We start from the raw sequence: 19,291 nt of genomic DNA on the forward strand, positions 1-19,291 counted from the left end.
CGAAGACATCATGCATACACTTGAGCAAAATACAAGCCCTAGCTCTTGATACCAATTGTTGGGTCTATTAGTGTCTAAGTTCAAGAGGGGAGGGGTGAATTGAGCTTATAAAATTTTCGCAAAAACACACGATTAACAGTATATCAGAGGCAAAAGAACAGATTGTTTTTACATGAAACAGATTGATTCTTCAGAGCAGTCTTAGCACAATTTGAATTTGTTCAAATTAAAATTGTAATCAACAGAGGATTATAACAGAATCAGATTAGTTGAATTTTATGAGTATGAAGAATACAACTATGCTATGAAAACAATCAAATTCATTCAACACAAGGTTTTAAAGAGAATGAATCTTTCCCAGGTTTTAATGACTAGACTATTTGTTCACAGATCAATTAAAACAACATATACAACTGCCTTGTTTATGATCAGAGAGCTTTAACAAATCAGGAAGAACAGTTTTTACTTAAACCCAGAATTAACAGATTCAATTTCAAAAGAACAGATTTAGTTCTTGACAGAAATAAGCAAAACCAGAAATGAGTGCAGGGATGAGAAGAAAAGGCACTCAAGTTTTTATACTGGTTCACTCATACAGAGCTATGTCCAGTTTCACCTTACCCCAAGGTGGAATTCACTAAAAACAGTACCAATCACTTACAAACACAGCAGTTCTTGAACACTACAAGAACAATACAATCAATGCTGAAAAACCCTATTTCAGCACACCTTGCACTCCAAGAAACCCTATCAAGGAGTGACTAACACTTACACCTTTACAAACCAGAATAAAGGAAAGATTACACCTGAAAAGATGCAAGAACTCAAAACCAGTAGTTCAATTTGCTGCAGAACTGCACCAGCACCTTCACCAAGATCAAAGGTTTCCTAGAACAAGCACACTTGAAAATCCCTTTGGAAAACCTTTCAAAAAACCTTTCAATCCTTCTTCTCACATAGAAAATGTTTGATCTCTGTCAAAAACGTAATTGCTCAGCATTCTTTCATGTGAGAGAGGCTTTTCTTTATATAGAAAACAGTTTCTAACTTCTTTTCAAAAAACAGTTGAAAAGTTGTTGTAAAAACAACAGATTCAGTTTTGAACTTAAGAGATTCATTTTGTGAAAACTGCCAACTTAGCTAACTGAAATAACTGTCTGAGTTGTACCTTTGGTGCCCTAACTAACTTTCGAAAATCCTTTCAGCAAACCAAAGAATAAACCTGTTCTTTTATAGAGAAATAGATTTATTTTTGTGTAGTATCCTGATTTTAGAAGAAAACTCTAAAAAGCTTTTGGAAAAACTTTTAACCACTTCATGTGCTTGATCTAGGCTTGGTTAGGCATCTAGGATAGATCATGTACCAAAAGGCAACCTTACACAACCACAAGCCTACATACAAGATCATCTAAACCTATTACAAACTTTACAACAAACTAGCTATTTTCTACATCAAACACAAACTAACACTAGGTAGAGAAGGGGCTTCATCCATCTTCAACACTTGCAAGACTTATGATTGAGATTTTCTTACAATATTCACACCTCGTAAATATTAACTTGTAGAGCACCTGTGGTTCCATGAATTAGCTGGAAGACCTATTAGATTTTCTTCAGCTATGTACCTTTCAATCATTGAAGCTTCTGGAAGATAATGATTTTTCACATAACCTTTCAAAATTTTCATATACTGCTCAACAGGATACATCCATCTTAAGTACTCTGCTCCACACAATTTAACTTCTCTTACCAGATGCACTACTAGATGAACCATGATGTCGAAAAAAGATGAAGGAAAAAACATCTCCAATTCACACAAGATAACAACAATTTCATCTTCAAGCTCATCTAGTTTTAATTGATCAATGACTTTACAACAGATGGAAGAGAAGAATGAGCATAAACGGGTTATGGTATGTCTAACATTTTTTTGTAAGATTCTATGAATAGCTACCGACAACAACTATTGCATCAAGATGTGGCAATCATGAGACTTCAACCCAATTAACTTCAAATCTTGCATTAACACTAGGCTCTTCACATTTGAGGAATGTCCTTGTGGCACTTTCACACCCTTTAGATATTGAGAAAAACTTATTTTTTTTATCTTTTGACATGGTGTAACAAGCTGGGGGCAAATATGTACGCTTACCCATTTCTATGGGTGCCAACTCGCCTCGTATGTTCATCTCAATCAAATCTAAATGAGCATTTAGACCATCCTTCATCTTCCCATTAATGTTAAGAAGTGTACCAATTAAGCTATCACACACATTCTTCTCAACATGCATTACATTTATACAATGTCTAACTTCTAACCTTGACTAGTACGAAAGATCAAAGAAGATTGATTTTTTCTTCCAAATGTTTGTCACAAATGACTTTTTTTTCGACTTACCGAAGGTGTAGTCTATGTTATTTACCTTTTCGTAAACCTTAACACCAGTTAATGGAGTTGGTGGACTACTAGTCTCGGTGTCCTAAAGTATTTTTTCAATATCCGATAAGGATGATGACTTCTAAGAAACCTCTGATGCCGAAGATATACTGTCTTCCTTTCATGTTTCAATTGTTGAGAAGCGGTGTCTTCTTCGCATATTGGACATGCTTTATGACCCTTAACACTATACCCTGATAAGTTACCATATGCCGGAAAGTCATTGATGATGCAAAATAACATGGCATGCATCTTGAAAGTTTCATTAGCAAATTCGTCAAGTACTTCAACTCCCTAATCCCACATTAACTTCAAATATTCAATTAGGGGACTTCGATAAGCATCTATGTCATTTCTTGGTTGTTTCGGACCATATATCATCATAGACAACATCATGTATTTTTGCTTCATGCACAATCCAGGAGGTAAGTTTTAAATAACTAGCATAATAGGTCATGAACTGATTCGTACTCATATTACCAAACGAATTCATTCCTTGTAGTTAAACCAAGTTGGATATTTCTTGATTCTTTACCAAAATTTGGAAACTCATTATCAAATTTCTTCCATTGAATAGAATCAAATGGATGTTGGTACATGCCACATTTCCTCTCATCTGCATGCCATCCAAGATTCTTAGCATCGTTCGGGCTTGCAAACAAATGCTTCATCTTTGGAATGATGGGAGATACCACATAACCTTCATTTGGGGTCCATGCTTTTCTATCTCTTCAATAGTATCATCATCTTTTTGTTTCAACTTATAACGTGAGAACCCACACCTCGGACAACTTTTCAACAATTCAAAATCTTTCCTGTATAATATACAATCATTAGGACATGCATGTATCTTTTTATACTTCATACCCATTGGACAAAGAATCTTTTTGGCATCATAATTACGATTAGGTAGACTATTTCCCTTTGGAAGCATATCCTTCAACAACTGAAGCAATTCCGTGAAGCTTTTATCAGTTCATCCATTTATTGCCTTCAAATTCATCAATCTTAACACCGCCGACAACCGTGTGAAGTTACTTGATCCAGGATACAATGGAGTCTCTGCATCGCTTGACATACTTCCATATCCATGCGCTTCTGCAAAAGACTCAGCTCCCACATCACGAATCATGCCCTCCAATCGATCATCATCTACATCATCATGTACTGCATCATCCATGTTGGACCCTACATATTCTTCAGTTACGAAAACACGTGGTAAATTTAATAATTCACCATGCCATGTCCTCCAATTGATCATCATCTACAACAAAATTCAATTCTAGCGTTTGGCGTGCCACACCTAATACTGACGACGCCACCTGGCACTGAATCGTTGCCTCCTCTCCGGTTCCTATTTCATCACCTTCGCCAAAATCGGAACTCACAGAGTCAAGAAGAACCCCTTCACCACCACCATCTTCTGAACTAGCTTTTGTATCCACCTTTGTGCAAGCGTCGTTCCACTTACTAAAAAGTCTTCTTAATTCGTGGTCCGGGAAGCACACCTCCTCTTCAAACAACACCTTACACAATATACTGTTGATACATATATCCTTCACCATACTGACCGATCCGACCACTAAAATCCTGACACGAAAAAGGGCAAACTCTAACACTTCCTTTTGTGTTGTTGCTTCATCTATCTCTACAACCTCCCCGACAAGAGCCCCTATACTAACAAAACACTGACTATTCCAAATTGGTAGAGGGATGCCTCTACAACGAACCTATGCACACCTCTTTTTAACTGCAAAAGATCCGTCCCAAGGAAAATCCGACGTAGACATACCATCAAACCATTCTTTGTTATCATCAATAAGCTTCCCAATGATACCATCGTCGTCACAAGATAACAGAACAAACCTCTCCCTGAGATTTATCAACCTAACAAGGCTAAAACCTCTCATGATAAAGCTTTCCTTGACCGACTGCAGGCAGAAAGCCTCCTTAAGACAATCAACAAAGCAACCATCTAGCCAAGAGGACGACTCCACATTAACGCTAAATTAAGTAGCTCTTGCAGACTCTTGGGAACAACTTGCTTTCTCTCTTGAGACTATCTGGACATAAGATAGCTTCTATTTCTGCTGCATCTTCAATCTCCATACGTTCGTAGGACTCTTCACTCTCTTCTTGGAGTTTCACTCTTTCCTTGACACCTCATTCCTCCGATATTTAGGTAGGTTCACTTGTAGCTTTCACGTACTTATCCAAATTGCATCCAACTTCCTTTTCAAAGCAGAAGCGTCTGCCACATCTTGAAACCTGACAAAACCAAACATCTGATTCCTTGAGTTAAGCTTTCTGGATATGAAGACATCCAAAACTCTTCCCCATCTCAGAAAAACTTTCCACATTTCCCTTTTAAAGAAATGATAAGGAAAGTTAATGAAGAAAAACGAAATATCCACCATTGCCCTGCACAGTTCTCTCACTAGAGACACTCTACCTCACCTGTTTCTCTCTCTTTAATTATATTTGGAATGTGCTGATGCATTGAATGCATCAAGTTGTTAATTCGTAAACAAGTATTTTCTTTTTCACATATCAGTTGATAGAAAATGTGTATTCTAGACACTTGAGTCCTTATAAAAATTATATTAAAATGATGCGAGAAGTATCACTATTCAAAGAGCAAAAAGGAGGTAACAAAGTTATTGATCAATTAAAATTAGTATGCATAGGAATACAGCTACTCGGTCTCAAGAACAATTTCTTTTTTTCGGTAACATAATAAATAGATAAAAGCATTTCACGTTACTCTAACCCTTTTTAATACAAAACAACTCAATATTAATTAAGAACACCCTACTTCTAACAACTATGCAGAAAAAACTGCATTCGTATAGAAAAAATACAAAAAATCCTCCATAGGAACCTACTTAACAAATCAACTCTAAAACTAATATAAAGTATACTTTAACTTAACTTCTACCCCCATAAAACCGGCTCATAAGGTTGGGGTTTGCACCCACTTATATACAATGAAATGTTTTCATCTTTAGTCGATGTGAGATCTCCAACACAAACTAACAGAAAAATATCCCCCTCATACACAACACATTAAGAACATCTCAACCCTTTAAACACAATATGTCAATACTAAGACGTTCAAAACAGCAACACAACAACGAACACATTAACAACATATTCATATTCACCTCAAGAGAAACGGATCTGAATTGGTTAAGGTGGAATTTATATGCAGAGCAATACCAGTTTTGAGTACAACAGCAGTGCTGGAACTAGGGGTGGTCATGGATTGGATTTTTCAAAATCCAATCTATATCCAATCCAAATCCAAATAAATGGACTGGATTTAAAATCCATATCCATTTTAACTAGAACAAATTTATTTGGATTTTTCTTAAATCCATTTAAAGTGGATAATCCACTTTCTTAATTAGATTAAATCCACTTTGTCAAATACATTAAATCCATTTTGATATGGACACAAACTAACTTGGCTTGAACTGGACCTAATCCGACTCAACTTGGATGCGGATCGACGCGGACCAACTTGGTTCAACATCGACCTGGGCCCGGACCACTCGATATCGGCTCGGTCTCGAACAAATCGACATCGGCCCGGGCCCAGACGACCCAAAATCGACCTGAGCCCGGACGACTCAACATCGACTCGGGCCTGGACAACTCGACATCATCCCGGGCCCGACAACTCAACATCGGCCCAGGCCTAGACGACTCGACATCGATCGGCCCCTCTTGGCTCGACACGGCCCGAGCCCAGATGACAAGACATCAGGCCCAGGACCAGACAACTCGACATCAGCCAGGATCCGTACGACTCAACATCGGTACGAGCCCGTACGACTTAACATCGGCCCAAGCTCGTACAACTCGACATCGACCCAGGCCCGTACGACTTGACATCAATCTGGGCCCGTACGACTCAACATCAATCCGACACCATACAACTCGACATCGGCCCAGGCTCGTACGACTTGACTTCAACTCGGGCCCGTACAACTCGACATCGACTTGGGCCCATACAACTCGACATCGACCCAGGCCCGTACGACTTGAGATCGGTCCAGGCCTGTACGACTCGACATCGGCATAGGCCCGTACAACTCGACATCGACCCGGGCCCGTACGACTCGACATCAACCCGGGCCCGTACGAGTTAACATCGGCCCGGGCCCGTATGAGTTAACATCGGTCCGGGCGTGTACGACTCGACATCGGCCCGGGCCCGTACGACTCGACATCGGCCCGGGCCCGTACGACTTTACATAAGCCCGAGCCCGTACGACTTAACATCAGTTGAGGCCCGTACGACTCGACATCAGCCCGGGACCGTACGATTCGACATCAGCCCGGGCCTGTACGACTCGAGATCGGTCCTGGCCCGTTCGACTCTACATCGGCCCGGGTCCGTACGACTTGACATCAGCTCGCGCCCGTACGACTTGACATCGACCCGGGCCCGTACGACCCGAGATTTGCCCAGGCCCGTACGACTCGACATCGGCCCGGGTCCGTACGACTCGACATCGGCTCGGGCCCATACGACTCAACATCGGCCCGTGCCTGTTCGACTCTTCATCGGCTTGGGTCTGTACAACTTGACATCAGCCGGGCCCGTACGACTCGACATAGGTCCGGGCCCGTACGACTCGACATCAAGTCGGGCCCGTACGACTCGACATTGGCCCGGGCCCGTACGACTTGACATCAGCCCCGACCCGTACGACTCGACATCGGCCCCGACCTGTACGACTCGACATCGGCTTGAGCCCGTACGACTCGAGATCGACCCGGGCCCGTGCGACTCGAGATTGGTCAGGGCCCGTACAACTCGAGATCGGCCCGGACCCGACACTCGACTTCGGCCCGGACCCGAATGACTCAACATCGGTTCGGGCTTGCTCTGCTCGACATCAACCTGGATTATCTTGGCTCAACTTGGATCGGGCCAAGTCAAAACCCAACCCAAAATGTGATTTGGATAATCCAAAAATGTATCCAATCCATATCTAATCCATATCCAATTAAATGGATTGGATTTAAAATCCAAAAATATGGATTTTGATTTAAGATAAATCCATGGATTAAAACTAATATGGATTTGGATCATTATAAATTGGATTTTGTAATTTGGATTTTTTGCCCCCTTAACTTGATGCAAACACAACACAAATATAAAACACAACACAAATATAAAGGAGCAGGGTGACACTGGAAAATTATTCAACTTTTGTTTGCAATCTTTACCTTCAACGTAGATTGCACATATTTTGCGTCTGGAAAATTATCTCCATCATTAGTATAAATGTAGGGTCTATAACTTTTTATCTCATTTATAAGGAGGCACCCTTTAAGGTGTAAGAGTATTCCTAGTCTATAGGTGATTATGGTTTTTTATATTTATTTTTTATGATAAAAAAATCATTAAATATTTTTAATGTAATTTTAAATTAGTTATCTATTATAATTTTTTCCAGATTTTCTTTTACTTCAATAAACATTTATATATTATATTCTATTTTGCTCTATTATCATAATCAATTTTATTTTTTATATTAATTAAATTAAAAAATATGATTGAAAAGAAAAGCAATCCAACACTGCTTAATTAGTGCAATCTGTGGAGTTAATTTATGAGAGTCATGTTTCCATATATTGAACAGTTTGCGTTGCTAGGGATAGCTATTGAAATAGAAGATGAACAACATTCAACTTGTGAATAAGAAAATAAACAAATTTATAGCACCAAGTAATTGGACCTTTTCTGTTTGTTTTTCTTTAAAAATTATAAATATAAATCTTTTGTTATTCAAAATGTTTTGATATTAGATATTCATTGGGGCTCCAACAGATAAACTTCTGCAGCAATGACAGAATCTCATTCAAGCTGCTTCAATGAAATATTATTAACTTTGAACACAACGAACATATATCTGGGAATAGAACAGAAAAAAATAGTAGAATTTTAACAAAAGACACATAAAAGTAATAGACTCAATCTGTATTTCACAAATCGTTTTGTTGTTTTTCCAAGTACTTCCAAATCATATCACATGTCATCTCCTCATATTAACGGATAATCTATCAGCTCAAACTTTAAATTTGGTTTATATTTTGTTGCATAACCAATCACACATTTTACATAGTCATCATCTTCAATCTTTACAGAACGATAAAAAATTCTTCAATCTTTCATTGTTACTGGACAACGGTAACACAATTCAACCATGTATGATTAGCAGCAAATGAACAGATTTAAAATGGCTTGTTTGAGAGCTGATACTGTCAATGTATTCTTCACTTCAAGGTATCCACTAATTTTACCCGTAAATACTGATGACATCAGCTCGTGACTGATGAAGAACCCATTCTCTGCAATGAAACGGAAGCAAAAATTAACTGTATGCTTCGTGCATAACTACTTCTTCAAGACTAAAACCAAATAGCAGTTACAAACAAAAAATGTACTTACGAGACACGAAGTAAATGATTCAATTTGAAATAGTGATGTAGCAATGAAATGAGCACCCAAAACAAAGAAAGGGTTTTAGAGAGGAAGAAAGAAGAGAAAGTGATCTAGCTACCGACATATATCAGATGAAGTGAATGGTAACCTTCAAACATATATATAACTTGAAGCATCGTGGGTTCAGATTATATACCTGTTTATTGGCTCCATGCATATCTTTTGTTCGTAACATAACATTTATTAAGTAATGTTATAGATATGATTTAGGTTGATATAAAGTAATAAGCATCACCGAAATTTCACGTTTTTGAATAATTAAACTTTAATCTGATATATAGAAAGGCATGAATGTAGGGAAGGGAATCCCATGCAAGCAGCAGCACAGCAAATATTTTTAAAAATTAAAGGAAGAGGCAATTACTAAAGCATACCTCTCAAGGATTGAACTCAAGAAAATGTATATCTGTAAATATGTTTGCTTCAGAGAAAATATTGAAGTCTTTTGATTTTGTTCTATGCATTAATAAGCACCAAAGAACTTAAGATGTCTTGAGAGAAAGCTTTCATCAGAAAATTTTATGGCCATATGTAAAAGCATTTTGGATTCCAATGTCTGAGTTTTGGAGGCTGTCAGATAAGGTTTTCTGCCTTCTTGGCATTTGGAATGCCCTTCCAACGATAAATAATTACATTCAACTAGTTTAAAAGTAAAACAAAATAAATAAATAAAAAATTGATGAAAATGCAAAGCAACAAATAATATTGGTAAAAATTTCAAGTTAATTTGCTTTAAATTCAAAATTATTCACTCCTGTAAAATATTATTATAATTTATTGCTAAGAATAAAAAAAAAATGTAACCTCAAAAATGTCGAACTTTGATGGTACGATTATAAATTTCTAAATTTAAATCACTGAGAAAACTAAAAAGAAAAAGGTTATTTGCAAAAAGATATAATTTTAAAAGTTTACATTGTTTATATCTGATTGAAAGTGATAGGGTTTATTATTAAATTTAGACTATTTACTTGTTTCCCATTTGTCACTTTGTCTTCATTTTATTCTTACAAGCCTTTATGTTTTGAGTATGATATATAATGTGATAAATTGGTTATTATTTTTAGTCTGTATGATTTTAGTCTTCCAAAATTTTTTTAAATACATAAATTTTCATAAAATTTCTAACTAGAAAATACCCGATTAAGGTTTTGGGGGCATTGGTACAGAAGTTTTTTTTTTTTTTTTATCTTGAAGAATTATTTTGTTGCATTATAGTTGGAAATAGAAAATGCATTTTCAAAATGCATCTCGAACAATAATACTTTTGTTAAAGTGAAATTGGAACCTTAATACGATTTCTGGGTCACCATCGTTACATCACATCTTATGGAATGTCTTGTTTAAGTCAAATTAGTATAAAATTTACATTTTAACATTAAGTTATATAAACTTATTAAGTATGAATTGAATTAATTGTATTGTGTTATTACTTTAATCAACTATATTTTTGTATTGTTCAATTTAAAATCATATTATATTATTATTTTAAGTCTTATTATAGTTTAGTTCATTTAATTTTTTCTTGATATTTAATATATTGTATTGGTAAACCTATCATGATTATATCATATATATAAAATAAATGTCATGATTAATTAAATGTAATCATACTATATTTTATAATGAATGTGATCCAAACATGTGACTAATTATTTGTAATTATAATTTTATAAATCATATTATAAAAGGATTAACCTTTATCTTTTATATTAGTTATAATATATTTCATACTTTCATCATATGATTTTCAAAAATCCAACTATAATTCATTAGTTACATAGTTAAACCATGAAATTTAACAATGCATCATGTGACAGTACATATAATGTTAACAATGCATGTGACAGTACATATAATGATAATCATAATGTCTAATAATTTACTAGCCATAACTTAGAATAGTTTGTAAAAACAAAATAGACATGAAATAAATAAGTACACTTTCAAATTAAAAACACATGAATCTAATTTAAAGTACTAAATACACAAAAACAAGTTTCACATCAACAACATGAGTTTGTAGTATAAAAGTAGATATTAAAAAATAATTTTTCTGAATAATATGCTGATAAAAAGTGTAGCTATCTCTTCCACAATTATGCTTCTCTTTTTACCTGTCTACAAAAATGGCATGGTTTAGGAGATGAATAAAAAAAGTATTGTATTAATGAAATAGTTAGAGATAAAAACAATTCTTAATATATTAAATGAAAGTAGCTTGTTAACTATAATATATTATAAAAAAATCATAATATATAATACAAATTCATGATATAAGTTAAAAGTTGTTCAGCTACAAATATAGTGACAAAAATATCATTTGACTGGAACACATATAAAAAATTAAATATTAATTAGAAGAAGAATTTGCAATATAAATGTTCCTACAAAGCTAGGAGCTTGCAAAACACTTATTCTTGTTGCGGTCTTCTCGTCTCTCTGATATCTCGGATGATCAAGTCAGTTAGAGAGTTCAGTATCAGAGGAGTACGGAGTGAATAGTTACCTCGAGTGTTGTGTCTCTCCCTCTATTTTACACTACTATGAATGAGCTCTGACTATTGTGGGCCTGCACTTGAGTCCAGTTGAAGGCCCAATTGCACCTTAATCATGCTTTGCGCTTAATCTGTTTATTTTCGTCTAATTACGTGTTTGGCTGTTAACTTTGTCGACTAGTCAGCTTCTCAGTCATTCGGTTGTACAATAATTATCTAAACTTTTTTTGACACAATTAATTTAACATGAAAGATGAAACCTGTTCTATCAGTCTCACAGCTCAGCCCTTGGTCCAGCAAATATGAGATTGTGAAAGAAAGGGAAGACGAAAGGAGGCGTCAAGTGAAGTTTTAACAATTTAGGTTAAATTTATATAGGCAAATATGAGGATTCACTTTGGAATTTTTTTTATTTAATTACTTTTATTAAATAATACTAAGTTAAATTATTGGAAGGTGCAGATAAATTATGACATAACATTTTTTTAAAATATGTATAAATATACAAACAAACATTAGTATAAAATATGTGTAAATATATGAATAACTTTTTAATATTATTAGTATAAAATAAAGAAAACTTTATTAAAAAAAAAATTGTCAATTTAGTCAAATAAATGTTTCATATTAAATTAAATGATAATGATGGTGCAAAAAATGTATTCAATTATTTGCAGCAGAAGAACCGTTTGATAGAGAATATTAATATACACATTTGAGTTCTCTCAATTTACATCTTACACTATATTTAAAAGTGTTTTTTTTATCAGCAACAATATTTTATAAGTAAACCTTTGACAAATAGAAAATGTGAGATGAAAATAGTGAATGAAAATAGTGAATGAAAACTGTGAGAGATGTATGGATGGAGAAGTGAAAAGTATCAACTTTTATGTGATTGGGTTAAACTTTTAACAAATTATGAAATAATATTTTTTTAATATATAGAAATATTTATCACTTTTTGAAATTAGAATAAAATAAACAAAAGAAATTCAAGAAAAATTATCTCCTCAGTTAGAAGTTTCATTTTCAAATTTTCACGTGGTTGACTACTTAATTTGTTTGTCATAAAAAAATTAATAAATATATATATATATGACAATTTTCTTTAAAAAGTTTTTAATGTTTATGTTGTTATTATTATGTTGAGACTACTTGTTTAAGACTACTTGTTTAAGATTATAATCTTTTGTTATTGTTTGTCTTTGTGTGGTAATCTTGGTATGTGTAAATTTGGATTTCTTTAGTTTGATCTTAGTCTCTTTTTAAGTTTTTGGAAGTCAAAATCAGGGTATCAGTGAAGATATCCAACGGTCAAATTAGCTTTGGTTCAAGTAGAAACTCGAAGAAAATTTAAATATACGTTAATAATTGTATAAATTATACTTGTCATTACTTTGGGTATCCTATATTTATATTACTCTTTATGAGCTTTTATACATGTACTAGGATATGCAAAAATATTTTCTAATAATAGTTTTTGATATTGTTTTAGGTGTAATACTTGGTAATTGTGTTTTGGTTAATTATCTTGAGATAATGTGTTTTGTATATTGGGAGTTTGATGGATATGTTTCGAGGTTGTACACAATTTATATTATCAAGACTATCTCAACGACTCAAAACATCTTCGATTTAATATGAAATATCGGTGTCGAGGACTTCTCGACATTCTGGAGGCTTCTCGGTTCCAATAATACACATGTCCCTTATACTCGAATTTGACTTTATGAACAATCATGAAAGAAAAATGACTTTTCTTTACCAGGATCCTTTTTGTACCATGTGGTGTGTGGTATACTAGCCCCTAGACTCGAGTATTTGAAAGTGTACGAAGAGTTTATAAAGGTTTGTATAGTCCTTGAGAGTCACACTTGTCAGAGATTGTCAAGGGTCATGAGATCGTAGTCGCTAAATGTGAAACGGTCTGGTGGTCAAGGGGTCGCAACTCTAACACCTTCACTTGTCGAGGGTCATGTGTGTTAGGAATGTGAGAGGTTGCGAGGTCGTACCTATTCAAACTAGAGCAATCTAATGGTTGGGGAGTCATGGCATTTTGATTGATGTTTCTTGCCTCTTGGTATCTATAAATAGTGGTCTCCTTGGACCATTACTTCCACTTCTTTTTCTTTGCTCTTGTTCGTATAATCATTGATTTGAGATACCTAAGAGTTTTCTCACCAGGGTAAATCATGTCTTTCTTTCCTCTTCTAGTAGTTTGTCTTTTATGTTTTTTATAGAGTCTGATAACCTTGAAAAACGAGTATTTTTGGGATGATGTAGAGTTAGTTTGTTTATTAGGTGAGAGTTCCCTAAGTTCTAGCAAGACTCCCCAAGTTTATCGAGAGAGGTTTCTGGTGAAGGGGAGACCAGTGATCGGAATGCTCCAATGAATTTGAAGGTTGAGGATATTGAGGAGCATTCCGAGAACGATCCTCCTCCGAGTAGTGAGTATGAGTTGGTGGATTCTAGTGTTCAGGAATATTTTTATAAGTATATGTTATCGTCTTAATTGTAGTCTTTTGCCAATAGTGTAGATATCCCAGAACTTGAGATTCTAGATGGGATAATTGCTCTCAGTCAAGTGAGAAGGTTTTCCATGGACGAGAAGATTCATCTTCTATTTTTTTTCACTTTTATTTGTGTCTAATAATGGAAAATCATCTACGGTTCCACTAAATAAGTTTACAATGGGAATGTTTTGTGTCTTAAACATAACACCCACCCAAACTTCATCCAAATAGTTAGCCATCTTTTCAAGCTTTTCAGGTTTTGTGTTCGATTTTGTGCTTGAAGGCTACACCTCAAGTGTTTATTCACTTTTAGAGTACAAGGCCAAAAGATTGGGTAGGGTGTCTATCTTTAATCATTCAACCGAGGACTTGCCTTCTCGCCTTCTTTACTTCTTCGTATATAACATTTTAAGGGTGTTTTTTTTTTAAATCCTTATCAAGAAACAAAGTCGGTCCTACTTCTATAACAACGATGCTCCTAAGTTTTCACTTTACTAGACTAAGGATCCCGTAAGATATCGTGTATGGTTGGGGTCTTTAATGACTAGTGAGGACTTGGAGATTTTTTTTGTGTTGGATCAATTACCTCGTAAAACTCCTATATGGAAACTCCTCGACACATATTTATCGCAATTGTCGTCCTCATGATATTGACAATATGTTCATTGTTTTCAAGAAATGTTTATGATTTTCACTCGAATTAATTCTTCCGTTAATCCTCAGGGTAGCAAAATATATTCCAGGGAGCTTCGTCTCAATTGGCAAGGTAAAATTTTCTAGAAGGGAAAGGTCTCCCCTGACCCTTTATAGGTTGATCCTCTTGTCGACCTTTGACCTCCCTCTAATACAAAAAGCACCAAAAGGACACGGGTAAGTCTTCGCGGAATTTTTTTGTAAGGACCTTATTTGGTTGGTCTCCATAAAGCGCGTGTTGGGCTAATGAGGCGGTTGCAAGCTCTATCGCGACTTTCAAACTTAGCAGAGGATTCTCATTAGTTTGAACTATTGCGAGAGATAAATGTAATTGTCAGGTAGTCAAGATGAGCTTCATGACACATTCATGGAGTTTTCTTCTCGGACTCTTCTTCTAAAAAAAATGATGGGGTCAGAATTGAAGAAGAAAAAGGATAGCTCGAAGCCAACTCAGTGATGGCTAACAAAAACAAATAGTTGGAGGACCAAGCTACTCAGCTGAAAGCCGACGAGGTTTATTATCCGATTCTAAGATTAAGTTTTCTTGTAGTGAGTTATAATATTGAAAGTAGTTGTGCCTCAAGCACTTGCTTCATGGATGCACCTGCAAATAATTTTTTTTGTCCAATGTTCGACTCCTAAACGATATGAGACTATTGGATGCACCAAAACAAATCCATAAACCGAGAGCTAATGGATCGATGATTCTTCTTTGGAACCTTTGTGATATATTCCATACATCAAACTAAATAGATATCATATTCATGGAATACAATTCACTTTCAAGATGCCTTGGTGGTGAAATGATAGACACGCAAGACTCAAAATCTCGTGCTAAAGAGCGTGGAGGTTCGAATCCTCTTCAAGGCGTAATATTGAGCTCTCTTATTGACCTATTGCCGATACTAAGTAGCAGCAAAAAATTTGTATCCATTTTTCATGATATTATGCATGGGTAAGATATTTTATGGCGAATTCGTTAGATTCCATTGTGTGATAAGTAAGATTCTGGGTAATTGTTCCCATAATCTTCTTTTGTTCGAAGAAATGACTCATCGAAATAATGAGTTACTATTGATATCAAGACATTTGAGATCGCTTGGAACCACATTTTTTCATTCTCATAGACGACATCAATGTTCTAACTCAAGTCTATTAAGATAACATCATCAAGTCTAATATGAAAATTGAAGCAAATTTCCCAACTCACTATTCTTCATTTTATTTCCTAACATATAACCATTTACTATTCACATGTGAGAATTCGGTCTTTCGGAAGTCGAATTCTAACCTATTTTTTTAGTATGAAAATCCTCTTCGAATTTAGTTTCTGGATGATCGAATTTTCGATGCAATTTTAAATTTTTATATATTATTTTTAATTTTCCCTCTATATTTTTAATTTAACATTTCAACCTAAAATTTTTAAAATCATATAAAAAAATTAATTTACCGATAACAAAAAGCATCCACAAAAGTTTAATTTACTTCTATTTTTAAAAGTTTAACAAAATTATATTCAACATTACATAATTTAATATTTTTCCTTTCATAAATTATTTAAAAAAAATTATCTCTATTTTTAATTAAAATTTTCACAACATTTTTTATATATAATTTTTTTAACATTTATTTTATTGTTCCACTCTCACTCACTATAAAGAAAAAAAAACCAGAATTCCCTCTGAAAATCTCTCCACCATAGAATTTATTATGGGTGAAGTTTTAGATGTGAAAATTGAAAACTAGATGTCTAAAAAAACAGAACTTGAATATTTTTCAAGAACCTAGGGGGGTGGAATTGTTTATCAAAAGATTTTCGCAAAGATTGGATAAGAATGAAGTTTTAACAACAATCACAAAAGAAGAAATCAAGGAAGCGAATCAAACAAGGTAATTGAAACTATTTGCAGAATTTCAATCAGTTGAAACTATGTTTTAACCAGTTGTTTATGACAGCAACAATAACAAAATTAAATCAAGCAGTTTATAAACACACACTCAAAGCCACAAAGAGGTGATCTTGAAACCATAAGAACACTCACCCTCTTGGCCTTCACACAACCTTAGTCAGAACACCCTTTGACTTTTACAGGTTTACACACCTTTTACAAGTTTAGAAAAGAACAATTACAAGAAAGGAACAGATTACACCTGGTAATACAGGAATCACAGAGCTCCTTAGATCAGATCTTGAACCAATGCACAACTACTTAGCAATCTAGCAAAACTTTTGATTTGAATCTCTTCTAAAAAACAGTTTCAATCTCACTATCTTGTGTATTTGAAATACAAAGAGAAATCATATTTATAGCTCTTAAAACTAGCCGTTCTAGACAGTCAATCATGAGACAAAATAGTTTTAATTCAACTGAAAACAAATTTAACAGGTTTTTGAAAAGTTGTTATGAAATGTGACAATCAACCAATTGAAATGTCGTTTTAACCGGTTAAATTGGTTATGACAGTTAGTCAACCAAGTCAAAAATAGTTTTGAAAACCTTCAATCAAGCTAAGTGTAAAACAATCGATTATATTGTGATTTCAATCAGTTGTTTTTCTCTTTGCTTAGAAAAACATTTTTCTCTTTTAAAACAAATTGATTTAGCTTTGTGCATAGGACAAGAATGATTTGTACAAGAATTCTAAACACCTTAAAACTAAGCTTCCTGTAAGAATTAATGGCTTAAACAAGAGGGGGGGGGGGGGTGAATTGTTTATCAAAAGATTTTCACAAAGATTGAATAAGAATAAAGCTTTATCACAATTCACAGATTAAGCAATCAAGGAAAGCAATCAAACAATGATTAAGAAACTGTTTGCAGAATTTCAATCGGTTGAAACTTCGTTTTAACCGGTTGTTTATAGTAGCAGCAAAAGCAGAATTAAAACAAACAATTTATAAGGAGTGAGAGAGAGAGATATTTGCTTAGCCAATTTTATATTGGTTCACTCAATCCTTGAGTTACATCCAGTTCCCAGAATAACCACTGGGTTCCACTTGTAATCACTCACAAATTACAATTTTCACAACCACAAAGAGGTGATCTTGAAACCACAAGAACCACTCACCCTCTTTGCAAACACACACCTTTATCCAGAACAACCTCTGATTTTACAGGATTTTCCACACTTTACAAATTTATGAAATAACAAATACAAGAATTATGAAAGGAACAAATTACACCTGAGTTTACAGGAATCAGAAAGTTCTTATGATCAGACCTTGAACCAGTGCACAACTATTCAACTATTCTCTTGCCTGGATAGCGATCGTGTAAGTTCCCCTTTGATTCTTCAAGCTACTCTCATAGCATTTTTGTGTCGTCTTCTGATCAGACTTTATGGTAATCACCCCTCCTTTAGGAGAAGGCAACTTCATCTTCATATGGGCTGTCAAGGCTACTGCACCCAACTTGTTCAGGGAAGGTCGCCCCAAAAGCAAGTTGTAAGCAGAAGACGTGTTAACAACGATGTACCTGATAGTGATCGTCCTGGTTGTGCTTTCATCGGAGAAGGTTGTCCTCAACTCAACATACACTCGTACTTCTACCTGATCTCCCGCGAAGCCGGCCAAACACCCGTTGTATGGCCTCAACTGGTTAGGAGATAACTGCAAACTGGTGAACGTTCCCCAAAATATCACATCAGCCGAGCTCCTTTGATCCATTAAGACTTTATGCACCATCCTCCCTACAGTGACGACATATATCACCACCGGATCATCCTCATGAGGAACCACTCCAGGTCAGAACTCGTGAAGCAAAAAGTGGGCTTCAGAGGATGATCAGGCCTCCTCGTATCCAGGGACATCACAACTCGCGTGTATCCTTTACTTCTCATCAAGCTTTCACTTCTATGTAAAAATTTACACAAACAGTAATCAAATCTATCTAAAAAAGAAAGTGCTAAAGCCTTAATTTTTGGCATGAAATAAATAAAATACGTGACACAAAGACAATTAAGAAATTCAATTAACATGATAAAACAAGTTATTATCACACTTATCATGCATCCATTAACATAATTTGTATGTGAGTTTGAGTTGTTTAGACTGAAATCAGAATGAATATAGAAGGGAGATTTGGTTTAGTAAGTGTGTATTGAGATTGATTGGATTAGTATATTAAGGACTACATGGAACTTACTAAAAACCATTCAAAATTGAATCTACTAAAATACATTAGAATGAAATGGGATGGGAAGCTTCATGCACTCTACGTCACATCAACATTTTTAGTTTTATCTTTCATAAACACGGTGACAGAAAGAAATAAAATGAAATGTTGTGGAAATATTCAAACAAATTTACTAGACCGTCTACTAATACGAACAAATAAGAAACCATAACGGAGAAATCTGTAAGAATAACTAGATGGTTAAGAAAAAAAAGTTAGGAAAAAATTAACGTGGCTCAATTGAAGTGTTAACAAACTTCAATCTACATTTATGGTTAGAAATTCACTGTTAACATATATTACAACTATAAGTTTATCTTAATGAACACTCAATTCTCCGTTAGTTGAAACTGTTGACAAAAGGTCCTATTTTTACAAAAATAACCATCATAATTAATTTGTAAATCATGCCTAAACTACTGAAAAAGTCACATGAGAAATACTTTCAC

At 34.7% G+C, this 19,291-nt stretch overlaps 1 protein-coding gene across 1 annotated transcript; it reads right to left on the reverse strand.

Moving 5' to 3' along the window:
- Window positions 1-17,914: 17,914 nt before the first annotated feature.
- LOC137808060 (uncharacterized) lies at window positions 17,915-18,334 on the reverse strand. The gene has a single exon (XM_068608970.1). The coding sequence runs from the start codon at window positions 18,332-18,334 to the stop codon at window positions 17,915-17,917; it is 420 nt and encodes a 139-aa protein (XP_068465071.1).
- Between the last annotated feature and the right edge of the window lie 957 nt (window positions 18,335-19,291).

The sequence above is a fragment of the Phaseolus vulgaris genome, chromosome 11 (assembly GCF_051622355.1).
Source record: "Phaseolus vulgaris cultivar YP4 chromosome 11, ASM5162235v1, whole genome shotgun sequence".
NCBI classification, from domain to species: domain Eukaryota; kingdom Viridiplantae; phylum Streptophyta; class Magnoliopsida; order Fabales; family Fabaceae; genus Phaseolus; species Phaseolus vulgaris.

Coding starts and splice junctions, on each gene's coding strand:
- LOC137808060 (XM_068608970.1), bottom strand. CDS start 18,334: ATGGATCAAAGGAGCTCGGCTGATGTGATATTTTGGGGAACGTTCACC.